This window comes from Lipophrys pholis (genome assembly GCF_963383615.2).
Source record: "Lipophrys pholis genome assembly, chromosome: 2".
NCBI lineage: Eukaryota > Metazoa > Chordata > Actinopteri > Blenniiformes > Blenniidae > Lipophrys > Lipophrys pholis.
In genome coordinates, this window is record NC_137636.1 from 37921045 (window position 1) to 37934155 (window position 13111).

Consider the following 13111-nt stretch of genomic DNA (forward strand, 5'->3'; position numbering starts at 1 on the left):
GTGTGTGTGTGTGTGTGTGTGTGTGTGTGTGTGTGTGTGTGTGTGTGTGTGTGTGAGTTCATGAGCCTTTCAATGTGACGGAGAACAATCTACTCTCTGTGACGAAACCAAACTGACCAATAATCTGATTTAACTCACAAACACGTTTGTCTTTGTGTGTTTGTGGGGACCGGGACCAGGACCTGCACCAGGACCAGGACATTCCAGGGACCTGACATAGACTCTGCATGTGAGGTGAACTGGTGAAGCTAAACTGTCCCTCGGTGTGAATGTGAGTGCGTGTGGTTGTCTGTCTGTCCTGTGATGGACTGGAGACCTGTCCAGGTGAACCTGTCCTCACCTGTGTACAAGGAGCTTACAGGTACAGACTGGAGGCCGTCATCACTGTCAGACGGTTTGAAAGCAAACATGAAAGAGGGGCGGAGTCACTTCTGCTCATTGAAATTAGGATTCCTGAGTTCCAATAAAAGACCCTGTAGATGTGAATGTTTCTGAGTCACAGTGAGCAGGACAGAAGATTTAATACGCCTGACATAATGTAATGAAAGTATTTTAACCCTTTCAGTCCCTTCTGCTTCTCAGACCAACTAAATATCAAATCAAAATATAGACAAACAGCAACGAGAATATCTGAGATTTTTTATCTGAGATTAATTTAGAGGGAAAAAACAAAGATTAGATTTAACACATGAACATATAGTCTCTGTCTGTCTGTCTGTCTGTCTGTCTGTCTGTCTGTCTGTCTGTCTGTCTGTCTCTGTCTCTGTCTGTGCATGTGTTTGTCTCTGACCTGTCGCAGTGTGTCTTCTCTCAGCGTTCACACACACCTCTCTCCTCTCCTCACCCGGTAAAAATGCAGGGTCGTTGCAAGCCAGCCACCCCCCCCACACACACACACACACCCTGACTCACCGTCCAATGAGACGTCTCGCTTCCAGAGCTCATGCAGGCAGGGGGTGTGGCCAGTGTCCCAGGTTCTTCGTGTGCTGAACATGACCGCCGGGCTGAGCTCGGTACTGGACCTCTGGACCGGCTTCACACACACACACACACACACACACACACACACACACACACACACACACACACACACACACACACACACACACACACACACACACACACACACACACACACACACACACACACACACACACACACACATTAACCTCTTGATGTAATACAAGCCAAAAGAATCCAAATCAGAGTTGGTCCCTGCACCACCTGCTGGTACTGAGTGGTATTACAGCCCTGAGCTAGTCACACTAAAAGAGCGACATGAAGCTGAACATGTACCTCCTTTAAAACTCGGGGAGACCGATCATTCAAAGCTGAAACGCCCCAACTTTGGAATGAACTCCCACTCGACCTGTGATCTCTGGACTCAGCGGACAAATTTAAAAAGTGCCTAAAAACACATTTGTTTGCTAAAACATTCTAGCCCAACCGACCCACGCTGCCACTGACTCTCGGCATTTGTTGTGTTTTTAAGAGCTTTTATTTTTATTTTCTATCTGTTTTTACTGTGAAGCACTTTGTGACTATGTCTGTGAAAAGCGCTATACAACTAAAATTTACTTACTTACTTAACAGACACGTTAGTTAGAGCTTCTAGTCCGAGTCCTTCTACCCGTCCACAGAGACTATCAGTCCAGTCTGTTCTTATTGATCAGTGTTCCCACCAAACCCAGCACGTTGCCAACAGCACACACACACACACACACACACACACACACACACACACACACACACACACACACACACACACACACACACACACACACACACACACACACACACACACACACACACACACACACACACACACACACACACACACACACACACACACACACACACACACACACACACACACACACACACACACACACTAATCTGGTAATCTGGTGAATTGCTCAGGTTTATCAATGAGTTCAGTACAAGGCGTCTCCCACTGAGGTCAACCGGAACAAACTCCTCCATCTTTGTAGTCCTTTAGCTGCGTTATCGTTCAGAGCTGAGAGTTCCAAAGTAGGTTTTTTTTGTAACGGGAGAACGCGAGGAGAACATGAGGAGAACATGAGGAGAACATGAGGAGAACATGAGGAGAACATGAGGAGAATATGAGAACATGAGGAGAACATGAGGAGAACATGAGGAGAATATGAGAACATGGAGAGAACATGATAGTAAGAGAACACAGTGAGGAGAATAGAAGAGGAGGAGAAGAAGAGAGGAGGAGAAGAGGAGAAGAGGAGCAGCAGCTGAATCTGAGCAGCAGATTTTCAGCATCAGGTTCCAGACTGAGCGCCGTCTGCTCCGAGACATGTCTGCCTGCAGCTCTCCGTCCTCCTCCATCTCTCCTCCACCCCTCCTCCTCCATTCCTCCCAGCTCTCACCTCCCTCCCTGCGGCCTGTCCGACCACATCATGGCTGCATCGTCCTCCTCGTCCTCGCTGCAGCTTCACCCAACACACAGCGGCCCATCACACACACACGCAGCTTCCGCCCTGTTCCCCTAGCAACAGCACCCCCCCCCCCCAAGAGGAAGTGGCCCCTCCCCCACCACAGTGTGTGTGTGCGCTGGTTTAGCAGCTTTGTGGGGACCGGCGGCTTTATGTTTTCTGGAGTCCTTGAACGCCTCACAGACTCATCCTGCATTATTCAGACGTTCACATCACCGACATGCATCCTGCTCACACACACCCAGAGACTCCAGAGGCGGCAGGGATGGGGGGACTGGAGACGGGGCGGGGACTCCAGATGGGGGTGTGGACTCCAGAAGGGGCGGGCCTCAAGACTAAACGTCTGCTCCCTGAGCACTCAGCAGCAGAACTATCTGTCAGTTTCCTCCACTGGAGCAAGAAAATGTAAAGTCCTTCTTAATAAGCAGCTCCATTGTCTGTTAGACTGTTCCAGTAGAACACTTTGTTCTCAGTGCTGCCCCCTGGAGGTTCCTAGGTTTTCTACCAGTAGAATGGAGGCGGAGCTTTCAGCTCTCAGGCTCCTCCCATGAGGAAGCAGCTCCCAGGTTCAGTAGGGAGGCTGAATCAAGGTTCTAGATAATTTCCAGTTGTTCTAGGCAGATTATTGCTTTGGTAACTTACATGATCTGCTCCTTTGTCAGTCATCCTGAGTTTCCCTGAACACTCCGATGAGCGGGTTCCTTTAAATGTTGTCGCATCAGTGGTTCCTAAGCTAAAGAAGGTTCTAAAGGAAGCATCAGTGGTTCTTAGGCTAAAGAAGGTTCTAAAGCAAGCATCAGTGGTTCCTAGGCTAAAGGAGGTTCTAAAGAAAGCATCAGTGGTTCTTAGGCTAAAGAAGGTTCTAAAGGAAGCATCAGTGGTTCCTAGGCTAAAGAAGGTTCTAAAGAAAGCATCAGTGGTTCCTAGGCTAAAGAAGGTTCTAAAGCAAGCATCAGTGGTTCCTAGGCTAAAGGAGGTTCTAAAGGAAGCATCAGTGTTTCCCAGGCTAAAGGAGGTTCTAAAGGAAGCATCAGTGGTTCCTAGGCTAAAGGAGGTTCTAAAGGAAGCATCAGTGTTTCCCAGGCTAAAGGAGGTTCTAAACTCACAAAGCTTCACCATCCGCCCACCACAGACTGTTAGCAGCAACCTTAGCATCTGCTGTCATTACTGTGAATTAATATATGAATTACAAAACACATGGAATGAGTTTAATTCTGTTCACAATCTTAGAACATAAAGCAGCTTTGGATCATCATCAACATTTTTACAGTCAAACAGACTTATAAATGAGATAAATGAGAATTAAACCTCATGCTTCTGAAGCAAGCGTCCTGCAGGAGAGTCAGAGCTCAGCAGATTAAGCTTGCGATGATGATGATGATGATGATGATGATGATGATGGTCGTGAACAGTTACTTAACCATGGAATGGAGCCAGATTACACGCTACAGGATTTCATGGTTCTACGATGTGAGTGGACAATGAGTTGAGAGCGTTACATCAAGGAAAAACCTTCACACTGAGCTACAGCTAGTTAGCTACAGCTAGTTAGCTACAGCTAGTTAGCTACAGCTAGTTAGCTACAGCTAGTTAGCTACAGCTAGTTAGTTTCACCAGCCAGAAACCAGGCTAAACCAGCCAGAAACCAGTTTAAACCAGAATAAACCAGTGTGAATCAGATTCCAGTTCAAAGTGAAGACAAAGTTTGAAAACTGAGGAAACGGTTCGGAACTTACAAACAAGGAAAAAGGTACAAATACTCGAATACAATCAAGTAATCAAAGTTTTTGTCTGTCAGCAGGATTATCTCAACGAGAACCAGAACCCGGACCCACACCTCAGACCACCAGAACCTGGACCTCACCTGGACCCTTGTCCTGCAGACAGGGAGGTCACGTGGACCTCCTCTCCTCCACTTCCATCTATGTCTGTGGTCCACCAGACCACATCCTCCAGTCCTGTACCTCCTGTGGACTCCAGCAAGGGTGGTGGATCCATCCAGACCACATCCGCCAGTCCTGGACCTCCTGTGGACTCCAGCCAGGGTGGTGGATCCATCCAGACCACATCCTCCAGTCCTGGACCTCCTGTGGACTCCAGCCAGGGTGGTGGATCCTGGTGGATCATCAGTCCGCCAACTGACAGCCTCCGAAATCCCCTTTTCCTGTGGGGGGCTGCTGGAACTTGAACTCCTCTTGGCGGACTCCGAGGGTCCCCTGGACTCCGAGGACCCCCTGGACTCCCTGCTGTAGCGGTTCTTAAAGAGGCTGTGGATCGTCAGGACGACCAAGGTGCAGAGGACATACATGATCTGGTCTCACAGGTCCAGGTCTTGGCCTCAGATCTGTCCAGACCTCTCTGGGTAGAGGTCTGTCTTCATCATGTGGTCTCTAGAACCTCGGAGCTGGAACGGACCGGCGGACCTGGACTGGCTCAGGAGTTTGTTCTGATCCAGACCAACAAAGAACCGACGAGAGAAAAACAACTGATGAAGTTTCCTGATTCTGAAGGAGAAATGGTGACGAGGTGGAGGAATCAAGGAACCGAGGAACCGAGGAACCGAGGAACCGAGGAACCGAGGAACCGAGGCGACAAGCAAGAAGAGATGAAGGAAAACTGTAGTCCCTCACTGGACTCTGCAGTCCAGCAGCAGATCCTCGTTTCTCTCAGTGAGCGGATTAGAGCTAGGCGGGTCTTCACCTCCACCCTCGGTGATGGAGAGAGAGAGAGAGAGAGAGAGAGAGAGAGAGAGAGAGGGAGGGAGAGAGACCCCCCCCCCCACCGACCATCTGTTGTTCCTGTAGGATAATTTTGCTGTGAGCCGCCCGGTGCTGACGTAACACCATCAGAACACCATCAGAACACCGTCAGAACACCAGAGAAGATGAAGGAACAAGCAGCAGCAGAAAACCTGGAACACTAAAATCACCCCGATGAGAACTGTCAGGACTCATTCTCAGAACACAGTCTGACGGCCTGACTCAGCGCTGAGGGGCCCGACGCCGAGCTCTGATTGGTCCATGTAGCACAAAAGAGGTGGTTTCCACTCTGCCGACCACTTTCATCTCACTAACGAGGGGGCGGGGCTTCACTAATGAGGGGGCAAGGTCACCATCAGAGTATAATCTGGATGTTAGAAGAGGAAGATGATCTATAATCTGATGTTAGAGGCGGAAGATGCTCTATAATCTGATGTTCGAGGCGGACGATGCTCTATAGTCTGATGTTGGAGGAAGAAGATGGTCTATAATCTTAATGTTAGAGAAGTAAGATGCTCTATAATCTGATGTCAGAGGCGGAAGATGCTCTATAATCTGATGTTAGAGGAGGACGATGCTCTATGATCTGATGTTAGAAGAGGAGGATGCTCTCTAATCTGATGTTAGAGGAGGAAGATGCTCTATAATCTGATGTTAGAGGAGGAAGATGCTCTATGATCTGATGTTAGAGGAGGAGGGTGCTCTATGATCTGATGTTAGAGGAGGAAGAAGATCTATGATCTGATGTTAGAGGAGGAGGATGCTCTCTAATCTGATGTTAGAGGAGGAAGATGCTCTATAATCTGATGTTAGAGGAGGAAGATGCTCTATGATCTGATGTTAGAGGAGGAGGGTGCTCTATGATCTGATGTTAGAGGAGGAAGAAGATCTATGATCTGATGTTAGAGGAGGAGGATGCTCTCTAATCTGATGTCAACTCTTCTTAAAGAATCAGATTAATGAACCAATAAGAAGCAGAAACACATCAGTTGATAATCCAACATAATTTTAGAAATAGAACCTGCTGGCTAAGCAGCTTCTATTTCTAATGCTAATGCTACTTCCAGTGACAGACGTTTCATGGTGCTGTGAGGACTCAGAAGAACTGAGTTAGTTCGGATTAATGCAGGAGCAGCAGGAGCAGCAGGAGCAGCAGGAGGAGGAGCCGGAGGAAGTGCAGCAGGAGGAGGAGCAGACAGGGAGACAACAGGAGAAACGTTTAAACCAACACAGCAGTTTGAGTTATTGGTGCATGTATGAATGTCTTTACGTACTAAAAAGTGTGTGTGTGTGTGTGTGTGTGTGTGTGTGTGTGTGTGTGTGTGTGTGTGTGTGTGTGTGTGTGTGTGTGAGAGAGAAAGACAGTAGAATGAGCACATACAGCCTCAGCAGCGCCCCCGCAGGCCCACCAACAATCAACATGTCTGCATTTAATCAAACGTTACATAACAGAGTCCAGCTGAGCTCCAAACATCTGCTCGTCTGTCTGTCTGTCTGTCTGTCTGTCTGTCTGTCTGTCTGTCTGTCTGTCTGTCTGTCTGTCATATCTACATCCCTTGGTGACAGAAATCTTCCAGAGCTGCGTTCTATTCAAGTTCCTCTTGTTCTGTAGCTCTAGAGTTCCGGTTCTGTAGCCGTCTCATTCTCTAGTTCTGCTTCATAGCTCTATAGTTCTTTAGCTCTCCAGTTCTAGTTCTTTAGCTCTCCAGTTCTAGTTCTGTAGCTCTCTCGTTCTAGTTCTGTAGCTCTCTCGTTCTAGTTCTGTAGCTCTCCAGTTCTGTAGTTTCTAGTTGTAGTTGTAGTTCTGCTGCTCTCGTTCTAGTTCTGGTTCTCTAGTTCAGTAGCTCTCTCGTTCTAGTTCTGTAGCTCTCTAGTTCTAGTTCTGTAGCTCTCTCGTTCTAGTTCTGTAGCTCTCTCGTTCTAGTTCTGTAGCTCTCCAGTTCTAGTTCTGTAGCTCTCCAGTTCTGTAGTTTCTAGTTGTAGTTGTAGTTCTGCTGCTCTCTCGTTCTAGTTCTGGTTCTATAGTTCTGTAGCTCTCTAGTTTGAGTTCTGTAGCTCTCTTGTTCTGTAGCTCTCTAGTTCTGGTTCTGTGGCTCACTAGTTCTGTGGCTCACTAGTTCTAGTTCTGTAGCTCTCTAGTTCTAGTTCTGGTTCTGTGGCTCACTAGTTATGTGGCTCACTAGTTCTAGTTCTGTAGCTCTCTAGTTCTAGTTCTGGTTCTGTGGCTCACTAGTTCTGGTTCTGTAGCTCTCTATTTGTAGTTCTGGTTCTGTAGCTCTCTAGTTCTTGTTCTGTAGCTCTCTACTTCTGGTTCTGTAGCTCTACATCTGTAGCTCTATCAAAGCTGAAGTCATTCAGCAACAGAACCAGACAGATAAACATCACATCTAGAAAACATTGGAGATTCATCTGGAGAGGGTGTGTGTGTGTGTGTGTGTGTGTGTGTGTGTGTGTGTGTGTGTGTGTGTGTGTGTGTGTGTGTGTGTGTGTGTGTGTGTGTGTGTGTGTGTGTGTGTGTGTGTGTGTGTGTGTGTGTGTGTGTGTGTGTGTGTGTGTGTGTTTGTGTTTTAGCAGGATGAAGCTGACAGGATGTTTTTCTAAAGTATCTGATGAGAAAATCTGATTAATGTGATTGGATCACTGTGGTCATGTGATACTCCTCCTCCTCCTCCTCCTCCTCCTCCTCCAGTCAGTACAAGTGAGCGGGAGTCTGCTGCAGATGTTATTGCTTCACAAAGTGTGTGTGTAGCTCAGAGGAAGTCCAGGTCCAGGTCCAGGTCCAGGTCCAGGTCCAGGTCCAGTCTGTAGTATTACACTGTTAAGGCCCCTCCATCGTCTCATGAGAAGCAGAGGTTCTGCTGACATCAGCCAGCTGCCTGTTTGTCAGGAGAGTTCTACACTGAGAAGAAGCCGTCAAACCTGCAGGCCACGCCCCCTCGCAGCAGGCCACGCCCCCTCGCAGCAGGCACACTTTATAAAGTTTTAACTTTTCAGCTGCACAGCTTATTTCTCTCTTCCAGGGTTTTCAGAAACACATTTCTCTGAACTGTTCCAGTAATAAAAGAGAGAGTTTGTGTCTGAGTCACCATGTTGGTCTGGTTCTAACCAGAGTGTTGCCTTCAGGGGCATCGCGTAACTCTGCACCTCCACATGTTAACGAGCTGCGGGGCTCGTACAGTAGCTAGGCTACATGCTAAACATGATTAAAATATGTGCGACACCGATTTACTTCAGCTCGGACAGTTGGAACAACCGAACCAGGAAATGACATCAATTTGTTCATCAGGCACAGCGGTGAGCCTGAGTGTGTGTGTGTGTGTGTGTGTGTGTGTGTGTGTGTGTGTGTGTGTGTGTGTGTATCTGCTGAACATGTGTCTTGTAATGAGCAGTAAGAACCAGGTCTTGGTCGCTGTGTGCTCACACAGGGTGTGTCTACTCTCACTGACCACAAAATAACAACCACAGCCTATAAATACAGTGTGTGTGTGTGTGTGTGTGTGTGTGTGTGTGTGTGTGTGTGTGTGTGTGTGTGTGTGTGTGTGTGTGTGTGTGTGTGTGTGTGTGTGATGTTCCTCTGATCCAGTTCCTCCTCTTTGTGTGACTTCAAACAGCGAGTGGAAACAGTTAAAGACACAAAGTGATTATTCATCATTTTTGTAGTTCGTCTCTAAATGTTGCATTTCAACAGAAACTTTCTATTAACGTGTTCGAATCAAGGAGAAACAATGGAAATGATGTAGTTTCCATGTTGGTCCACTAGTTGGTGCTGTTGTTCACTTTAGTACTGAAAGCGCACACACACACACACACACACACACACACCCACACACACACACACACACACACACACACACACACACACACACACACACACACACACACACACACACACACACACACACACACACACACACACACACACACACACACACACAGCAGAGAACAATGACCGACATTCTAGTGGACAGACCACCAAGTTGGATTGTTATTCTGGTGACTGTCAAAATAAAACTACCAAGTTGGATTGTTATTCTGGTGACTGTCAAAATAAAACTACCAAGTTGGATTGTTATTCTGGTGACTGTCAAAATAAAACTACCAAGTTGGATTGTTATTCTGGTGACTGTCAAAATAAAACTACCAAGTTGGATTGTTATTCTGGTGACTGTCAAAATAAAACTACCAAGTTGGATTGTTATTCTGGTGACTGTCAAAATAAAATTAACAAGTTGGATTGTTATTATGGTGACTGTCAAAATAAAACTACCAAGTTGGATTGTTATTCTAATGACTGTCAAAATAAAATTAACAAGTTGGATTGTTATTATGGTGACTGTCAAAATAAAACTGCCAAGTTGGATTGTTATTCTAGTGACTGTCAAAATAAAACTGCCAAGTTGGATTGTTATTCTAGTGACTGTCAAAATAAAACTGCCAAGTTGGATTGTTATTAAGGTGACTGTCAAAATAAAACTACCAAGTTGGATTGTTATTCTGGTGACTGTCAAAATAAAACTACCAAGTTGGATTGTTATTCTGGTGACTGTCAAAATAAAACTACCAAGTTGGATTGTTATTCTGGTGACTGTCAAAATAAAACTACCAAGTTGGATTGTTATTCTGGTGACTGTCAAAATAAAACTACCAAGTTGGATTGTTATTCTGGTGACTGTCAAAATAAAACTACCAAGTTGGATTGTTATTCTGGTGACTGTCAAAATAAAATTAACAAGTTGGATTGTTATTATGGTGACTGTCAAAATAAAACTACCAAGTTGGATTGTTATTCTAATGACTGTCAAAATAAAATTAACAAGTTGGATTGTTATTATGGTGACTGTCAAAATAAAACTGCCAAGTTGGATTGTTATTCTAGTGACTGTCAAAATAAAACTGCCAAGTTGGATTGTTATTCTAGTGACTGTCAAAATAAAACTGCCAAGTTGGATTGTTATTAAGGTGACTGTCAAAATAAAACAACCAAGTTGGATTGTTATTATGGTGACTGTCAAAATAAAACTGCCAAGTTGGATTGTTATTACGGTGACTGTCAAAATAAAACTGCCAAGTTGGATTGTTATTACTGTGACTGTCAAAATAAAACTGCCAAGTTTGATTGTTATTACGGTGACTGTCAAAATAAAACTACCAAGTCCAGGAGAAAATGTACTGGGAGTCATGACACTTCGTTCTGATTGGCTCTACTGAGCATGTGCAGAACAACTAGTTACTATAGTGACCAGGACCAGGACCAGGACCAGGACCAGGACCGGGACCAGGACCGGGGCAGTCCCCAAGCTCCTTTTTCATGTCAACGGAGCCAAAACGCAACAGGAGTTTATCATTTTTACTTGAAATCCTTGCCGTGTGAACGAACTGTCAGTAACCTAGTTTCCTGGTTACCGCTAACCAGATAACTTTCTGAACTCGACTTTTTAACCAACTTCAACATTTTTTGCCTCAAAAACCGACTGAAAAAGTGAAACTTCAGCTGAGAGGAGTTTGGTTGAGATGCGACTGACCTGCCGAGGATGAAGAGAGTGAGGAAGAGGAGGGGGAGGATGAAGGTGTTTTCAATCAGCCTGACTAGCCGCCGCGACGTCACCATGGAGACCGACACGTGGAGTGTTTGTTGTGCTCACCTGGTGCGGCCGCCGGCTTTGTCCCGGTGAAAGAAACAAACCGCTGAGGGCATGAAAGGCTTTGAAGCGGTGGAAAGTGCTAGATGGGGGGGGGGGGGTTCAGACCCGGTCCTGAACCCGTCAGAGAGCCCGCAGACCCACACCCCGCCCCGGGCGACACCCGTCAGTCCGCCACCGCTGCGGGACGGACGGACAGAGGCGGTCTGGAGGAAGCGAACCGTTCTCACCTCCTCCTGGTCCCGTACAGCCGCTCCTCACGCGGGGCTCCGGACCGGACAGACCCGGACCTGCAGACGCGTCGTGTTGACGTGGAGGAGCTCCGTCGGGCCGTGAACGTCTCGCGGCGGCAGTGAACGTCTCGCCGCGGCCGCAGACTCCGCTGGCGGCTGTGCTGCCTTCACGGACTGTAGGGATTCCTGCTGTCAGCGCGCATGAGCGGGGCATGTGGAGGGGGCGGTGCTGTGACGTCATGTGGCAAAGTCCGTCTCCAGACTTAAAAAAACGTCAGTCAGTCAAAAATCTAATAAAGTGACACCCACGTGAGTTAAAACACGAGTTGAAGCAGCTTCTGGTCTGTCGCATAGACATATAACTCTAGACTCAAACATAACCTAGACATATAACTCTCGACCCTGATTTCAACATAGACATATAACTCTAGACTCAAACATAACCTAGACCTATAAGTCTCGACCCTGATTTCAACATAGACATATAACTCTAGACTCAAACCAACCTAGACATATAACTCTCGACCCTGATTTCAACATAGACATATAACTCTAGACTCAAACATAACCTAGACCTATAACTCTCGACCCTGATTTCAACATAGAAATATAACTTTAGAACCTGGCCTAACATAGACTTATAACAGTAGAATCTGACCCTAATATTGGCCGTTTTGCAGCTCCTTGCAAGGCGTCCTCTGAAGTGTGGAAAAGCCAATTTACAAGGACGCATCAACGTTAATGAAGAATTGGAACACGAGCGCACTTGATGACGCGGTGGCTGTCATGGCTGGAGGAGGAAGAGGAGGAGGAGGAACCTGTTTCCTCTCTGGTTCAGTAGGTAGGAAGGAGGAAGAATTAGAAGGTGACACCATCAAGGACCCCAGCAGGAGGAAGAATTAGAAGGTGACACCATCAACTAGCAGTACAGCAGAATACCTGATGACCAGCAGGAGGAAGAATTAGAAGGTGACACCATCAACCAGCAGTACAGCAGAATACCTGATGACCAGCAGGAGGAAGAATTAGAAGGTGACACCATCAACCAGCAGTACAGCAGAATACCTGATGACCAGCAGGAGGAAGAATTAGAAGGTGACACCATCAACCAGCAGTCCAGCAGAATACCTGATGACCAGCAGGAGGAAGAATTAGAAGGTGACACCATCGACCAGCAGTACAGCAGAATACCTGATGACCAGCAGGAGGAAGAATTAGAAGGTGACACCATCGACCAGCAGTCCAGCAGAATACCTGATGACCAGCAGGAGGAAGAATTAGAAGGTGACACCATCAACCAGCAGTACAGCAGAATACCTGATGACCAGCAGGAGGAAGAATTAGAAGGTGACACCATCGACCAGCAGTACAGCAGAATACCTGATGACCAGCAGGAGGAAGAATTAGAAGGTGACACCATCGACCAGCAGTACAGCAGAATACCTGATGACCAGCAGGAGGAAGAATTAGAAGGTGACACCATCGACCAGCAGTCCAGCAGAATACCTGATGACCAGCAGGAGGAAGAATTAGAAGGTGACACCATCGACCAGCAGTACAGCAGAATACCTGATGACCAGCAGGAGCATCAGTATCAACATAACGATGCTCCTGGAAACCCTGAAGCTGGAGTCACGACGCCTCCAGGAGAGAAAGGTTCCAGGGTAGGAACATTATTGACCTGCGTATCACTGCAGGGGTTCCTGGGAAATAAAAGAAAGAACTTTTTCTATGTACATAATGTTCCTAACTTGTGTTTTTACTGTTGTAGGTTCTGCTGAAGTTTATTAAATAAAGTTTCCTTTATCTTCTGCTTGATATCTTTCTTTGTTCGACTGTGTAGGTAATGTGTGTATTTATGTATTTACTCTCACACAGTATACGCCATGTGTGTATTTATGTATTTAATCTCACACAGTATACGCCATGTGTGTATTTATGTATTTACTCTCACACAGTATATGCCATGTGTGTATTTATGTATTTACTCTCACACAGTATAAGCCATGTGTGTA

At 46.5% G+C, this 13111-nt stretch overlaps 1 protein-coding gene across 7 annotated transcripts in view; it reads right to left on the reverse strand.

The window, feature by feature from the left end:
- The window catches only part of kifc3 (kinesin family member C3), a 23112-nt gene extending 11825 nt beyond the window's left edge, over positions 1-11287 (reverse strand). For 3 of the 7 annotated variants that reach the window (XM_080493039.1, XM_080493037.1, XM_080493036.1), the window contains exons 1-2: positions 11094-11287; positions 913-1033 (exon numbers count right to left, since the gene is read on the reverse strand). In XM_080493039.1, the coding sequence (XP_080349165.1) occupies positions 913-994 (82 nt within the window). In that variant the 5' untranslated portion in view covers positions 995-1033; positions 11094-11287. Of the gene's footprint in view, positions 1-912; positions 1034-2399; positions 2530-4329; positions 5137-11093 lie in introns of those variants that run through there. The other 4 variants (XM_080493035.1, XM_080493034.1, XM_080493040.1 and 1 more) reach the window with 3 other exon arrangements.
- Between the last annotated feature and the right edge of the window lie 1824 nt (positions 11288-13111).